The 16014-nt window shown below is 50.4% G+C and overlaps 1 protein-coding gene across 2 annotated transcripts in view; it reads right to left on the reverse strand.

Annotated features, from left to right (window-relative positions):
• Positions 1–16014, reverse strand: part of PPP1R16B (protein phosphatase 1 regulatory subunit 16B) — a 107724-nt gene that overhangs the window by 20980 nt on the left and 70730 nt on the right. For both annotated transcript variants that reach the window (XM_025263476.3, XM_006065911.4), the window contains exon 3: positions 2546–2616. In XM_025263476.3, coding sequence (XP_025119261.1) covers positions 2546–2616 — 71 coding nt within the window. The remainder of the gene's footprint in view (positions 1–2545; positions 2617–16014) is intronic.

Here is a 16014-nt window from a genome sequence, read left to right on the forward strand (position 1 = left end):
TGGCCGAGGCTTCATCATCTCTCTCTTTCTCCCTGTCACTCCCCTTTCACACACCCTCAGCCAGAGAGAGCTTCCTTGTTAACCCAGCCATGCTGCTCTCCGTTTACAAAACCTCTGAAGGCTCCCTGTTGCCAAAAGCAGAAAATCCATAGGAAGCTCTTGTCACTGTGCTCCTTCGTTGTCCTGGAGCAGTAGTGATGATGACAATGACAACAATAACAACAGCCCCAGAACAGCAGTAATAGTAAAGGTCACATGGCCAATAATAGGAGTTAATGCTTTTTGAGGAGTTACTAGGGCCATGCACTTTGCTAACTTTTGGCCATGCATTGCCTCAGTGAATCCTCAGGAAAACACTTTCAGGGCTCCGTAGCCATGTAGGGCTAGAAGCTACGGAGCTGGACAGTGTCCATACACAGAACATGTCATCATCATAAAGGTTGTATTGGACGGTGCTGCCCTGAACCTCAGTTTCCTGAGCTGTAAAATGGGGATAATAGTATTTCAAAGAGTTCTTGTGATGATCAACCCACGCTTCACATATGTGAAGTGGTTCTGTTAAGAAGTGAACATATGACAAATTTTCATAATAATGAATGAAAATCATTCAATCGTATCTGACTCTTTGTGACCCCATGGACTGCAGCCCACCAGGCTCCTCTGTCCATGGAATTCTCTGGGCAAGAACAATGGAGTGGACTGCCATTTCCCTCTCCAGGGGATCTTCCCAACCCAGGGATTGAACCTGGGTCTCCCGCATCGCGGGCAGATTCTTTACCATCTGAGCCACCAGGAAAGTCCCTCCATAATAAAAATATGTAATATTTATCCAGTGTCAGATGATGCCTATAGGGTTTTGTATATTTATTTAATCTTCACAACAATCCAGTGACATGGGTACTTGTTATGCCTCTTTTACAGATGAGGAAAATGAGGCACAGAGAGCTTAAGCAACTTGCCCAAGGTCACACAGCTAGACCCTGTGGATGCATGAAGCCCCATGAGACAGAAGAGAAGCCAAGAGGACACACAGGGAGCTCCCAAGCTGATGGCTGAGGGTGGGGACTTGCCCCCGGGGCTTATGGGTAGGGCAGTGGCTACCTTTCCCGCCCTCAGAGGGAGATGGAGAAGGTCTCGCCAGCCCAGGCTTCCAGAGCCTGGCCAGGCCACCTTCAAGTCCACCTGCTCTGCAACTTGGGCCAGGGCACAGGGAGGTTCAGCGTGTTCCCTCATTAACTCAGCAGGCACATACTGAGCACCTACTGTATGCCAACATGGTGGGGGACAAAGTGGATACACCAATGAGAAAGAGACATGATGAGCTCTGCCCTCATGCAGTGCAGAGTCTTGGGTAACCAGAGACCAACACTAAATGGTCCCACTAATGGCTGGAAAGCTTCCCTGATAGCTCAGTTGGTAAAGAATCTGCCTGCAGTGCAGGAGACCCCGGTTCGATTCCTGGGTCAAGAAGATCCACTGGAGAAGGGATAGGCTACCCACTCTAGTATTCTTGGGCTTCACTTGTGGCTCAGCTGGTAGAGAATCTGCCCGCAATGCAGGAGACCTGAGTTTGATCCCTGGGTTGGGAAGATCCCCTGGAGAAGGGAATGGCTATCTACTCCAGTATTCTGGCCTGGAGAATTAAGAGTCAGACGCAACTGAAAGACTCGCACTTTCACTTTCACTGGCTGGAATGACAGAGGTGCTCAGAGGATGTAACAGCACAGCTCTCAGACTCTAGCTGTGCACGCACCTAAACACTGGGTGAGATGCGATGGGGAGCAGAGAGTGTGTACAAAGGACCGAAAAGTCAAGTAGCTGAAGGCCTGGCGGTCAGCATGGCCGGCTCGGCAGGGCACTGGGGTGCTCCTTACTCTTAGTGTTATGCGAAGACATGGGACTGCTCTGAGTAACATCGGAAGATGTTGGGTCTGAGCATCCCTGCGGCCACAGCACGGAGGGTGGATCAGGGCAGGATGCCTGAATGCTGGGGCCCAGGGAAGGGGTTGCTGCAGCATGAGATGATGAGAAATGTCAGCCAGAGCAGCCCCTCCCCAGCCAAGCGGGGGTCGGGGCCCATCTCACTGCCCTAAAGAGGCTGTGTGTTATGACCGCACACAGTTCCTGGCCAGAGTCCAAAGCGGCGTGACCTTAGGCAGGTCCCATAACCTCCCTGTCAATCACTGCTGTCACCAGGGTGGTCGGACGCCTTGGTGGGTGTGAACAAATGTGCTACGTACACTGTCAAGCTCCGAACAAACTTGCTTTGTGTGTCAAACACTTTGCCAGGCAGCGACGATGCAGCGGACAAAGGCTCCCTGTCCCCGGAGGCAGTGTGTGCGCCATGCACGTGGGCACGGGGCTCTGTGGGCGTGTCTGTAACAGACACATTCGTCTCCAGGGCAGACAAGAGCCTTTCAGAAGTGGCAGCTGCAGCTCCCCTCCCGCTCCTCCCTGAGGGTCCCGGGCAGGAAAAAGCAGGGAGGGAGATGGGGCATGTGTCTAGGTGGGGAGCAGGGAGTCAGGGGTCCTAGCAGGTCCTTACCTGGTGCAGGGCGGTGAGTCCATCTTCGTTGCACAAATCAGGGCTGACCTTATTCTTCAGGAAGTAGCGCACTGCAACAGAGGGGAAAGAGGTGACTGTCTTGTCACGCACTCCATGTGCAGGGGTAGGGGGGACCCAGGTAAGACCCACTGTCCCCCAGGTCCTGGCACCATCAGTCGTATTTACTCCTTACAAACCTCCTGCCTCTATCCTCCCCGACCCGTTCAAACCTTAGTTCGCATCCTGGACCCAAGTGCAAAGGGAAAGATGCGGGGGTCAGCACGCACATACAGGTACAACTTCTTTACATTCAAGCCTACCCGCTCAGAGACTTGGACCACGGCACAGAGGGGCATCAGTGAGTTCATTCATTAAGTCAGTATGCACATATTAAGCACCTACTGTATGCCATCGTGGGGTAGAGTGGTGAGATACACCAAGGAGCAAGAGACATGGATTCTGCCTTCGTGCGGCTCAGAGTTTGGGAAATGAAAGACCGACATCCAATGAGAAGATCCAGCAGCCCTGCAAGACCTTTCACAGACCTCCGGGCTTTAGGTTACCCGTTTCTGGTCAGTCTCCAGGCAGGCCACTCCCACAGGGTGAGGTGTCCCTGAGGCCAGTGGGATGAAGCCCATGGTTTCCCTTCTGCTCCATCTTACCCTTCCCTGTTCACAGGGCTCCAGGGCCGAATGTAGAGCCTGCGCAAGCCTGTCCCCAGATCCAGCTTCCCAAGGGTGGACCACACAGCAAGAAAGTGCACCTCTAGGCTGAAGGGGCGACCACAGGATGGCTGTTTGCAGAGCCAATGGAGGAACTTGGCTACACAAGCTGGCTGAGGTCCTCACGATGCAGAGAAAGCCAGGAACAGAGGCCAGGGTCCTGCAAGTGCAGAAGCAGGCCGGCCCTGGCCCCTCGGAGCCCCTCCCATGCCCACCTAGTCTGAAAGTGTGAGTCAGCTGTGTCCGACTCTCTGAGACCCCATGGACAGAGAAGCCTGGTGGGCTACGGTCCATGGGCCCTGTGGACCCTAGGAACCCTATGAACCGTAGCCCACCAGGTTTCTCTGTCCATGGGATTCTCCAGGCAAGAATACTGGAGTGGGTAGCCATTCCCTTCTCCAAGGGGGTCTTCCCGAGCCAGGGATCTGGTCTCCCTCATTGCACGCAGATACTTTTATCATCTGAGACACCACCTCGTCTGGCTCCCTCAAAACACTAGCCGAAGTGCGCGTCCCCTAATGCCCATGGGGGGTGGTGTCTCCGCGCCACCACCCACACGCTGGGGCAGGGCCACTGTGGTTTCCTAGCCGATTTGCCTCTGCTGTGGGGGGACAAACTCAAGTGAACTGTGAAGGGTAGAGGGCAGGTCATCCATTCTGCACGCTGAATATCTGCTGGGCAACCCCAGAGGGTGCGGGGGAGGGAGATGAGGTCTCCGGAACCTCAATGGAATGGGGGCTGTCTTCATTAGACGCAGATCCAGGAACCACAGGCCCAGCGGCGCCCTTGGCCTGAGTGTGACCAGAGGTCCCTGCGAGGGGGAGGCTGAGGTCTCCACCCAACTTCCTGGCAAGAGGTGACATCTCCCACAGACTTGCCCAAGATGCTTTCATCACTGCTGGGGGTCAGGGGGACAAGGGGCTTATATATGGTTTACACTCAGGTCCTCTGGAGCTGCCCTGTCCACTAGGGAACCACTGGCCACAGCGAGCTCTTGGGGTTTTTCAAACGTTAACTTGTAAAAATTCAAAATTCACTTCCCTCAGTCACTCTGGCCACATTTTAAGGACTCAACAACTACAAAGCAAAAGTGGTAGTTGTTCAGTCGTGTCCGACTCTTTTGTGATCCCGTAGACTGTAGCCTGCCAGGCTCCTCTGTCTGTGGAATTCTCCAGGCAAGAGTACTGGAGTGGGTTGCCATTTCCTACTCCAGGGGATCTTCCCAACCTAAGGATCGAACCCAGGTCTCCCGCGTTGCAGGCAGATTCTTTACCGTTTGAGCCACCAGGGAAGCCCCTAACAACTACAGGTGGCTACCATATTAGAAGGAAATGGCAACCCACTCCAGTATTCTTGCCTGGAGAATCCCAGGGACAGAGGAGCCTAGTGGGCTGCCCTCTATGGGGTCGCACAGAGTCGGACATGACTGAGGCGACTTAGCAGCAGCAACCATATTAGAAAGTGCACAAATAGAACATTTCCCATCTTCACAGAAAGTTCTATTGGACATCACTGCTTTGGGGCATTACACATGGAAATTAACTACATCACCAACTGCTCAGACCCTTCCGTGGCTCCCTACGGCTCTGGAAACCCTGACGATGGTGTAGAAGGTCCGCATGATGTGTGCCCTGTCTGCAGGCCTCCATCTCGCACAGTTCCAGCAGGACCATTCATTCACACTGTGGCCTGTGAGAACGGCACCCCCTTAGGGCAGAGGAGTTCGTTCAGCTGTATACGGCACTCCCAACTTACCCGCCTCTCCAGTCTTTTTCTTAAATTTCAAACACCTTTCACAATAGTCTTTTGTCAGCTACAGAGTCACCAAATCTCCTATGATTTCTGAGCTTTTGCACTGCCTGTTTCCATTACCTGGACAACTCAGTCACCCATGCGTGCATGCATACATCCATCTAGCCTCACCCACTCATCCACCCATCCACCATCCATCACCCACCTGCATCCATGCATCCATCCAGCCATCCACCCACCCATCCACCATCCATCCATACACCCACCGGCATCCATTCATCCATCTATTCATCCACCCATCCACCATCTATCCACCCACCCTCATCCATTCATCCATGCAGTCATCCACCCATCCACCAATCATCCATCCACCCACAGCCATGCATTCCAACACACACACACACACACACCTGTCTCACTCCTCATCCTTTACATCTCAGCTAAAACTTCCCAGATGAAGCCACTCCCCTGTTTTGCACACCCACAGTATCTACACATGTCGTATATAGCCTTAGCACAACCAAAATTACATAACTATCTGGGTAATCATGGTGGGCTTTGGGTCTGTCTGCTGTGACCTGGCACTCACTGTTGAGGTCTGGCACACAGTTAATCCTCAACAAGCCTTCCAGGACCCTGACTTACTTGGTGGCCTCCTAGCTCAGTCCAAGGACACAGCTTATCCATCTTTCAGCACAGCAGACCACCCTGTAGGGCTGACCCGAATGGCTCACGTCTACAGTATTCAGCGCGGCCCACAGGGACTTCCTACCAGGATGCACAGTACCGGTCTCAGCCTCAAGGCCATATTGAGAACACTATGGCAAAGGCACTGATCACTGTGGCCCAGTCTGTCCACAGGCCACAGGGGTGTCCTGAGCCTGACAGCTGGCCTTTGGAAGAGATGTGACCACAGTGTCCCTGTGCATCACAGAAGGTTCTGGAAGGTTCTGCTCCCATTAGGCCAGGGTTCAGATCCTTTGGGGGTGGCTGGTGAACAGGATTCCGGTCTGGGAGACACTCTTTGAGGCAGAAATTAAGCGTCAGCTGCCTAAAGCAGTCTTTGTGTGCAGTAATTATTAGGGTGTTCTCTGTGCGATGTGGGAACCTAAGACATATAATTACTCCAATGTCGGGCAGTTATTTTCAGCCCAAGCGGTGGGACAAGTCATTTCCGTCTCTAAGGAGCCGTCGACAGTCATGACCCAAGGTCCCTCTCTGTTGGTTCTACTTGTACTTTAGTTGGGAGCATGGTTCTGGACACAACCCACTGAAGCAAAGACTCCACCATCCAGGACCTAGCCAGGCCTTCCTGCCTCTGGGGTTCAACAACAAAATGATTCTTCTGGACTTCCCTGGTGGTCCGATGGTTAGGAATCTGCCTGCCAATGCAGGGGACGTGGTTTGATTCCCTGGTCCGGGAACATTGCACTGCCGCAGGGCAACTAAGCTCATACGCCACCACTACTGAGTCCACAACTCTAGAGCCCGTGCTCTGCAACGAGAGCCACCGCAATGAGAAGCCCGCACACCGCAACTAGAGAGAAGCCCCTGCTCATCGCAGCCAGAGAAAGCCCTCTCGCAGCAATGAAGACCCAGTGCGGCCAAAAATAAATAAAAAATTTTAATGTTAAAAAATGATTCCTCTACTCCTCTATCAACACTGTCTTTTTACTGAGCCCCTCCTATGCACCCGGGTCGATGCAGAACTGCTTTGTTTCATGGATTCATGTCTAATCACTCCTCCTATGGAGAAAAGGAAAGTACAGCTCACCCCCACATGAGACCGAGTCGAGGAAATCGGACCCTCTGATTTCTAAGCCCAGACTCTTGACCACAAGTCCGCTCTTTTCTGCCCCCGGGGCCAGGCATGGCGACCAGCAGCGCTGGAGTATTCAGAGCTGGGCTAAACGCTGGTGTGGGGAGGAGGAGGATGGGAGCGCGGACACAGTGACCTCTGCTCTGTGAGCATCAGAGGCCCTTGAGTCCCAGGCCAAGCCTCTTCTTGCAGACAGAGGGGCTCAGAGATCTACAGCCAGGACAGCAGAAATACCGCAGGCCCCAGGGGGCATGGAGAGACATCTCAAGGGACAAGTTAAACACAAAGTTGCTTCCTCTCACTCCCTACTTAAAACTCTCCTGGCTCCACATTGCTCCTAGACTAGAGTTCAGGGCTTCCCTGGGGCCTCCGTGGTAAAGAATCTGTCTGCCAATGCAGGAGACGCAGTTTCGACTCCTGGTCCAGGAAGATCCCACATGCCATGGAGCAACTGAGCCCATGCACCACAACTGCTGAGCCTGTGCTCCAGAGCCCAGGAACTGCAACTACCGAGCCCACGTGCCGCAACCACTGAAGCCGGTGTGCCCTAGAGCTTGTGTTCCACAACAAGAGAAGCCCGCACACCGAAACCAAACGGTAGGCCCTGCTCACCACAACGCAGCAACAAAGGCCCAGCACAGCCTAAATGAATAAAATCATACATAAAAGAATCGAGTTCAGAATTCTTCCTTGGCCTTCACTGGGTCAGCAAACTATGGCCATAGGCTGTATCTGGCAGGCAGCCTGTTCCGATAAATGAAAATTTCTTGGAACACATCTGCACTCACTCATTTACATATTGCCTGTGACTGCTTTTACCCTACAACACCAGAATTGATTAGTTACAGCAGAGACGTATGGCCCAGACAACCTAAAATATTTACTTTTAATATCTGGCTTTTTACAGAAAAGACTTGCTGACCCTGGTCTTCACAGTCCTGCATGGTGTGGTCTTGCCTACAGGGCTACCATCTTGCTATTTTCATCAGAGTCTCTGGGAATGGCTTGCTCTGAAGTTGTGCAGTGTGCAGCCTGCTCAACTGGACCTAGCCATCCTATATCCCTAGCTCTCGAGGCTCTTCTCTTGCTTTCTGAACACCTTGCACAATAGAAGTAGCTGGCTTAGGGGGATCTGAGGGGTTGGTTGGGGCTCAGAAAAGACAAAGGCAAGAAGGGCATGCATTCTTCTCCAGGTAGGCGCGCCCACCACTTGTCCTGGTCGCCCACCCCCCGGTCTGCTCCCTGCCTCCCCAGCCCCAACAAACACCAGGCTTGCTCATCAGTTTGTCCTCATGACCCAAGAGTCCCCATGCATTTGTTCAGCTGTGACTTTAGGCAAGTTATTCCTCTTCTCTGGGCATCAGTGTTCTCATCTGTAAAATGGGGCTCACAACAGCATCTCCTTTGTGGGGATGCCATGAGGGTTAAGCAAGAACCTCTGAGAGCTACTACTATCATTTGTATTAAAAACAACAACCACCACTGAGCTCCTGCTTGGTCCTACTCTGTGCTGGGTGCTAGAAATGTAAACGTGAATATCTTGCATTTCTCAAGAGCCCCTGACCTGGTCTTAAAAGACAAGGACCATCTCTCTCCAGGGGGCTCTGAGCATCTGCCGGTTTAAGGACCACAAGTAAGGCCACAGCCAATGTCCCCACCATACCCCCCCATACAGGCGAGACCCCACTGAGATGGTAAAGAGGTGGCTCCCGCCCTCCCCTCGTGTATTCCTGCGCCTGGCACCAGCCCCGTCGCTCCGCCCACACCTCCCTGGCAATCTGGCTGGAATCTGGGCCAAGCAGGGCCATCTGCTCCCCTCTGTCTCCAGCTGTAGCGAGCAAGCTGAACCCGGCCCATCTCGGCAGGAAGCTGGTGGCGGCTGCCTTTGTAGGGAGAAATCACTGCTGACAAGCTTGTGTTTTCTTTGCCACCTGACCCACTCCACCCCATCGAGCAGACTGCCTGACCTCGGGCTGGTCAGTGACATGCAACCACAGGTGTGACTCCTGTCTTGGGCAGTGGGGGACAGCAAGGCAAGAGGCATCTGCCCACTGGATGGATGGACCTTGGACAATCTACATCTGCCAGGGGTGCCCTGGGGCTGAGCTGCTGCCGCCTGGCCACATGACTTGCATCCACAATCATGTTCGTGGGACACCCACTCACCAGGCCCTCCTCCCTTTCCATCTCGCTTCCTTTCCTGCCCAGCACTCAGCAACGAAGCCTCATCCTCCCACTGCCTCCTAGGCGCTGCATGATCTAGTTTCTGCCCCTTTCCACCCCCACTTTATCCCACCCACACCTCCTCCCTGAATCCCTCACCAATTCAGTCACACGGGCTTCTTCCATTTCTTAAAGCAAGACAAAAAGGGAGCTCCTCAAGGCCTTTACACAGAGCTTTCTGCACCTGGAACCCTCTTTCTTCCATGACTTGAGCCAGCAAACTCTTCTTCATCCTTCCAATTCTAGCTGAAATGTCACCTCCTCCATGAGGCCTTCTGAGATCACCCCAATCTCAGTCAAGTTGCCTGAATGATTCTGTCCCACAGTATCCTGGACGTTTGCATTTCTGCTTTGCAGTAGTGCCTACTGCAACCAATACTTACAGGGTCATTAGTGAGCATAGATTAATTATATAGTTATATGTTTAGTTTTTTTAGACTCCATGAGGGTAGGGATACCCCACTGACTGGTGTTCCCAGTGTCCAGAATGGAGCCTGGCTCAGAGCGGGGGCTCAAGAAATATCCATTGTAGTGAGAACACCTGAAATCTACTATCTTAGTAAATTTCTAGTACTGAGTACAGCATCGTTATTAGCGATAACCACCATGCTGTACACTGGAGCGCTAGATGCAGTCATCCTACATAATGGCAACTGTGTACCATCTGGCCAATATCTCAAAAAAATGTAACCTACACGAGGCAACTGGAGAAGGAAATGGCCATCCACTCCAGTATTCTTGCCGGGAGAATTCCACAGACGGAGGAGCCTGGCAGGCTACAGTCCTTGGGGTCGCAAGAGTTGGACATGACTTGGCGACTAAAGAGAGCGAGAGACTGAGGAGATGGATGTGTTAATTAGCTTAACTGTACTGACCGTTTTTCTCTCTATATATAAAGGTAGATAGATAGACGTCATGTTGTACACCGTAAATGTGTACAATTTTTATTAAAATTTTAAACAATCTATCGTGTGAAGGAGCAAAGGTAGGAAGGAACGAGAGGAGAGAGGATGGCTCTGGGGGTCCATGGAGCTCCTGGTTCCAACTCCTCATTCCAGGGGCCATGGGACTGTGGGACATGGTCTCCCGCTGGGGACATATGCATAGTCCCGCAAACACAACACAAAGAGTGTGACTCAAGGACTGAAGAGCAACAAGCATGGATTTTGCACAGACATGCAACAGCAGATACCCCTCCTTGAGCCTCCGGTGGCGGTGCAGCCAGACCTGGCAGTTGAGCAGCAGCCCACTCCCAGGCCGGGTACCAGACACCCATCATGACCCTTCTGCCCCGGATCTCAGTCCTCACTCTCAGTCTACCCTACACGTTTGGTGTTCTTTCTATAATTCAGCATTGACTGTGTTACAGGCACTATCTTAGGAGCTTTATGTCTATCAAATTCATTAGTCCTCCATTTACATCTATCAACCCCATAAATCCACTTATGAGGACCAATGACCTGCTATTATCAATTGACTGCCTGCCATTATCACCCCAGTTTACAGGTGGGAAAACCGAGGCTCGGGCTTGAGCTCGTGAAAATGACTTGCCCAAGGGCACGTGCCTAGGAATGGCAGAGCTGGGATTTTAACTCCCAGATTCTGACTGTCTCCAAAGGCTGCTTAACCATTTTGCTAAAATCATGCCAAACAAGGACCTGGGGAAGGGAAGGAGGGCAGCCAAGAAATGTTTCAGATGGATGCAGATATGAGCGTGAAGAGAGCCACAGAGCTGACAGAAAGCTAGAGGAAAGGTCAAGATGTTACCAACAGTTCAGCATCCGGTACATGATAATAAGAGGATGACCACTAACGGTCATCCCCGAACCTTCTCTTTAGAGCAGTTTGCAGGTGAGGACTGTGGGGCAGGAGGTTAACGCTTAGCCCGAGGTCCCATGGCAGAGGAGTGGGGACTTCGGGGCGGACCGTGAGCGCCACCACTTCCTCTGTTGGTCTTCCTCCTGCATCTCCATTCCTGGCAGACCCTACCCCTCCCTTGATGCGCCCCACCCCAAGCATCGTCAGGGCCTGCCTCCAGCTGCTGCACCCCACCCCCTAGGCTGCACCTCCTCCATGGAAAATCATGCCCCCACTGGTCACAGTTCCTTTCCTTCCTCACGTCCCAGGTCTGCTTTGCTCAGTCTCATGGGATCCAGCACCTGCAATCTGGTCAAACCAGATCCTTGGGCCCCGCTTCCCTCTCTGCGTCCCACCCCCCCAGGGTGCTGGCAGGGCTGCAGGGGGCCCAGCGTGCTGCTCTGACCCTGCTTGAAGGGCCAGCACTCTCAGGAAGCAGTCTCTTTCCTCTCCTCCCAAGTCAAGGTTGTCCTGGGTCCTCAGCGCACTGCGCTTCCCCAGTCGCTCCACTGAGCAACTTCAACCTTTCCACCCACCACTGCTCCTCCTCAGAGCAGAAAGAGCCAGAAATAGCTGCTTCCAGGGGAGCCCAGCCGCCTTGGGCCGGGGGTGGAGTCAAGTCTAATGGTGGCTTCTGCAGGGGCTGGTGCCTCCCATCCCAGCGGCACGAAGTTCACCCCAGGATCCCGGGCCATGACTCAGCCAAGGAGAAGGATGGGCAAGGAAGACCTGGGTTTCCTTCAAAGTCACAGTCCCAGGCCCAGGGCCCAGGAGCCAGCCCTTGTTCTTCCCCGGGAAGCCCCCCTCCAGGGCCCATGTGAGGAGAGGAGGAGGCCGGACAATAACGAGTGTTGGTGAGGATGTGAGGACGTGGAACCCTCGTACACTGCTGGCAGGAATGTAAAACGAGGCAGCTGCTATGGGAAAACTGGCAGTTTCTCCAAATATAAATATAGGTTTACCATATAATCCAGCGATTCCACTCTTAGCTATAGACCCAAGAGGAACAAACATATATGTCCACACAAAAACTAGTATCTCGATGTTTATTTACATTATTTACAATAGCCCCAAAGTGGAAACAAGCCAAATGTTCATCAGTGGAGAAATGGATAAAATGTGGTATAGTCATACCATGGAATATTATGTAGCCACAAAGAGGAATGAAGTGCTGACACGGGCTACACCATGGATGTTTCTTGAAAACATCATGCTAAGTGAAAGAGGCCAGTAAAGAAAGATCACATATTGTGTGATTCCATTTATAGGAAGTGTCCAGAATAGGTAAACCCATAAGGATAGAAAGTAGATTAGTGGTTGTTAGGAGCTAAAGGGAGCAGGGAATGAGGAACGACTGCTTATGAGTACAGGGTGTCCTTTTGATGAAACTTCTCTGGAACTATTAATAGATAGTGGTAATTGTTATACAACCTTGAATGTTACACAACCTTGAATGTGAGTGCAATAAAGACCACAAACTGCACACTTTAAAGAGGGAATTTTGTAGCATGTGAATGCTACCTCGATTTTCTTTTTCTTTTTTTTCTTTTTTATTTTTTTTGGCTGTGCTGGGTCTTCACTGCAGCTCTTGAGCTTAGTTGCCTTGTGACATGTGAGATCTTAGTCCTCCCACCAGGAATCAAATCTCTGTGCCCTGCATTGCAAGGTGGATTCTTAAACACTGGACTACCAGGGAAGTCTCAATATCTCCATTTTAAAAGGAGAGCAAAGGGGTCTATGCTGGCCTGGAGCATGGCGCTATAAACTCATTTCCCTACCAGCCTGGGAGTTCTGAGAGGTCAGTACAGCATCTGTCCAGTTCACTGCTGTACCCACGTGCTGAGGACAGCACACAGTAGGTAGTCAATCCTTACTTAATGCAAAGGGGAGGAAGGAGGAGGCCACTGGCCACTTGGACCCTAAGTGATCTGGTTCCTGCCCACCTTTCTTGGAATCATCCATCCCTGCCACCATGGACCCTTCAGGACCACCCAGGCACCACTCTGTCCCTCTCTTGCATCTGTGGGCCTTCTCATGTGCTATTCCCTCTTTCTCTGCCTTCACTTTACCTGGTTAATTCTTCCTTTATTATTATTTATTTATCTGGCTGCATCGAATGGGATCTTTGATCTTCATAGCAGTGTGTGGCATCATTATAGTTGCATGCAGACTTTCAGTTGTGGCATGTGGGTTGGGGGGTGGGCATGGATCCATGACCAGGGATCGAACCTGGGTCCCCTGCACTGGGAGCACAGAGTCGTAGCCACTGGACCACCAGAGTTAAACCTTAATCAGGCGTCTGTGTAAATGTCTCAGCTTACACGTTGCTTCCTCCATGAAGTCACCCCAGGCTGGGCCAGATACCCTTCTCAGGTGTTTTCTCAGGTCCCTCCACAAGAACCCTTAACACCATAATGTAGTTGTGTATGAATCTGTGTCTTTTCTAGACTATCAACTCTGGAGGAACGGAGAAGCAGGAACCACAAACTTCCTAGCCACCGTGACATAGGTTCCTGGTCAGTATGTGATGGTTACAGGAGTCAGGGGAGCCTGCCTGGCATCTAACCAAGCCTCAGAACTGGCCAGAGCATCTCTCTTGGGTTATTTCATGCTTTGTCCTCCAATCAATGCTCCCAGGCTGGCCCAGAGACCTTTCTGCCTCAAAATCTTCATCCCTTGGCCTAAACAAAGAAGCCTGTTTCTCTCTTAGCATCTCTGTTACCCGAATGATCATGAGGACAAGAGTGCCAAGAATGCACTGACAGGAAGCTCTAATTTTCTCCCTTCTAGAAACCCTAAGCCCAGGGCACATGGCTGAGCTGGGCAGTTGTTGACCAAGACTCATGTCAACTATCCAAATGCATTTGGAAATATGCAACTTGTATCTAGCATTAGGAGGGTGCCAGGAAAATTATTTCAGACCCTTCAGACTATAAGATCCTTGTGGGAAAATCTTGCCTGACTTTTTATCTGGAATATCCAGCACCTAGAGTAAAAGGTCAATAAATATTCATTGAGAGAATGAACAAATAAAAGTTCTGGTCTTCTTCTAAAGAAAATAAAACTAAAGTGACTGGGGAAATTTAACAAAATAAGAACAAGATCTATGTGAGGAAAACTACAAAACTCAGATGAAATCAAAGAAAAATTCAATAAAAGGAGAGATATTCTATTTTCATGGATAGGGAGACTTCATACTATCAACAAGTCAGTTCTTCCCAGTTTGAGCTATAGAATCAATACAATCCCAATCAAAAACACAGCAAATCACTTTATGAACACTTTATGATTCTAATGTTTATATGGAGAGGCCAAAGACCCAGAATAGTAAACACAATATCAAGAGGAAAGGGACATATGTATACCTATGGCTGATTCATGTTAATTTATGACAGAAACCAACATAATATTGTAAAGCAATTATCCTCCAATTAAAAATAAATAAATTTTTAAAAACTTAAAAAAAGATACTTAAGGAGTGAAATAAAGTTGGAGGACTGATACTAACGGACTTCAAGACTTAGTATAAAGCTATAGTAATCAAAGCAGTATGGTATTGGTGAAATAATAAACAAATAGTTCAATGGGACAGTATATAAAGCTCAGAAATAGACCCTCATACATATAAACAACTCTTATCCATTGCTGGTGGGAATGCAAAATAATATCGCTACTTTCAGAGGTTTCTTATAAAACTAAACATACTCTTAACGTACAATCCAACAATCTCAGTCCTTGGTATCTACCCAAAGGAGTTGAAAACTGTATCCACACAGAAACCTGAATACAGACACTTAAAGAAGCTTTATTCATCATCACCGAAACTGGGAAGTAACCAAGATGTCCCTCCGTAGGTAAGTGGTAAACTGTGAGACATGCAGACAATGGAATATTATGCAGTGCTAAAAAGAAATAAGCGATCAAGTTTAAATGCATATTACTAAGTGAAAGCGAAAGGCTACATACTATACGATTCTAACTATATGACATTCTGGAAAAAAAAATTGGAGATAGTAAAATGATCGGTTGTTAGTTACCAGGAGTTGGGGAGGGGGAAGGCTTGAAGAGGCAGAGCACAGAGGCTTTGGGGCGGGGCACTGAAAATACTCCAAATGATACCTTAAGGATGGATACGTGTCATTATATACATCTGTCCAAACCCATAGAAGGTACAACACAACAGAGAACTCTAATGGAAACTATGGTCTTTGGATGAGTATGACGTTATTCGTGTAAGTTCCTCAATGGTAACACATGTACCACTGTGGTAGCTGTTGTTGATAATAACATGTGGGGCCCGAGGTGGAGGGGCGGGTATGGAAAATCTCTGTACCTTCCCTCCGTTTTGCTGTGAAACTACAACTATTGGAAAAGAATAAAGACGACGTGAATAAGCAAACAAACAAAAAGAAACCAGGGAAGCCGATGTACAAAATAAGCTACAGCTAATCCTCTGGAAAAATGCATAGTCTTTCTGAAGTGTGGGGGCGGGAGAGGAATCACTTCATTATGCAGGAGCAGATATTTATGTACTAGATTTCCTCCAAGGCAGGGAGAACTAACTCATCCGATGTGGAGAGGACGTGGGTCTGCAAGGTCTCTCCACCAAAGCCGCAGAGACCTTGCCTGTGTGCGCATTCCTCTCCCTCCCTCCTCGGTCAGCTGCCTCTGTTACAGGCATCTTGCCACGCCCCTCCCCACCCACACACCTGCCGTACTTGATCTCCGGGACTCAAGGCAAGGACACTGTTGGTCCAGAAGCACGACTCTGAACATCCCCATTGCATTCATGAACACATCAGGCTTCAGCTGTACCAGGTCCCCGTTCTTCACTAATTTTGCTTCCAGAATTCTCGAAGCACCTCCCTCTGCAGACCCAAGAACCTGATCTCGCTCCCTTCTGCCCCGCAGAGCCTGGCCGCCCGGGAACTCTCCAAGGTATTCGCTTTGCTCCCAATTCCCCTCTCTCCCCAGACGCCCTGCGCCGCTGCCTCTTCTTGAATCCCTGTTGATCCCCCAACTCCATCTCTCTCACCTCACTTCTCTTTCCTCAGTTTTTTTAAATGGCCCAATTATTTCATATCTCCAGGCAAGCA

Source organism: Bubalus bubalis, chromosome 14, assembly GCF_019923935.1.
Source record: "Bubalus bubalis isolate 160015118507 breed Murrah chromosome 14, NDDB_SH_1, whole genome shotgun sequence".
In the NCBI taxonomy this organism is placed as follows: Eukaryota; Metazoa; Chordata; class Mammalia; order Artiodactyla; family Bovidae; genus Bubalus; species Bubalus bubalis.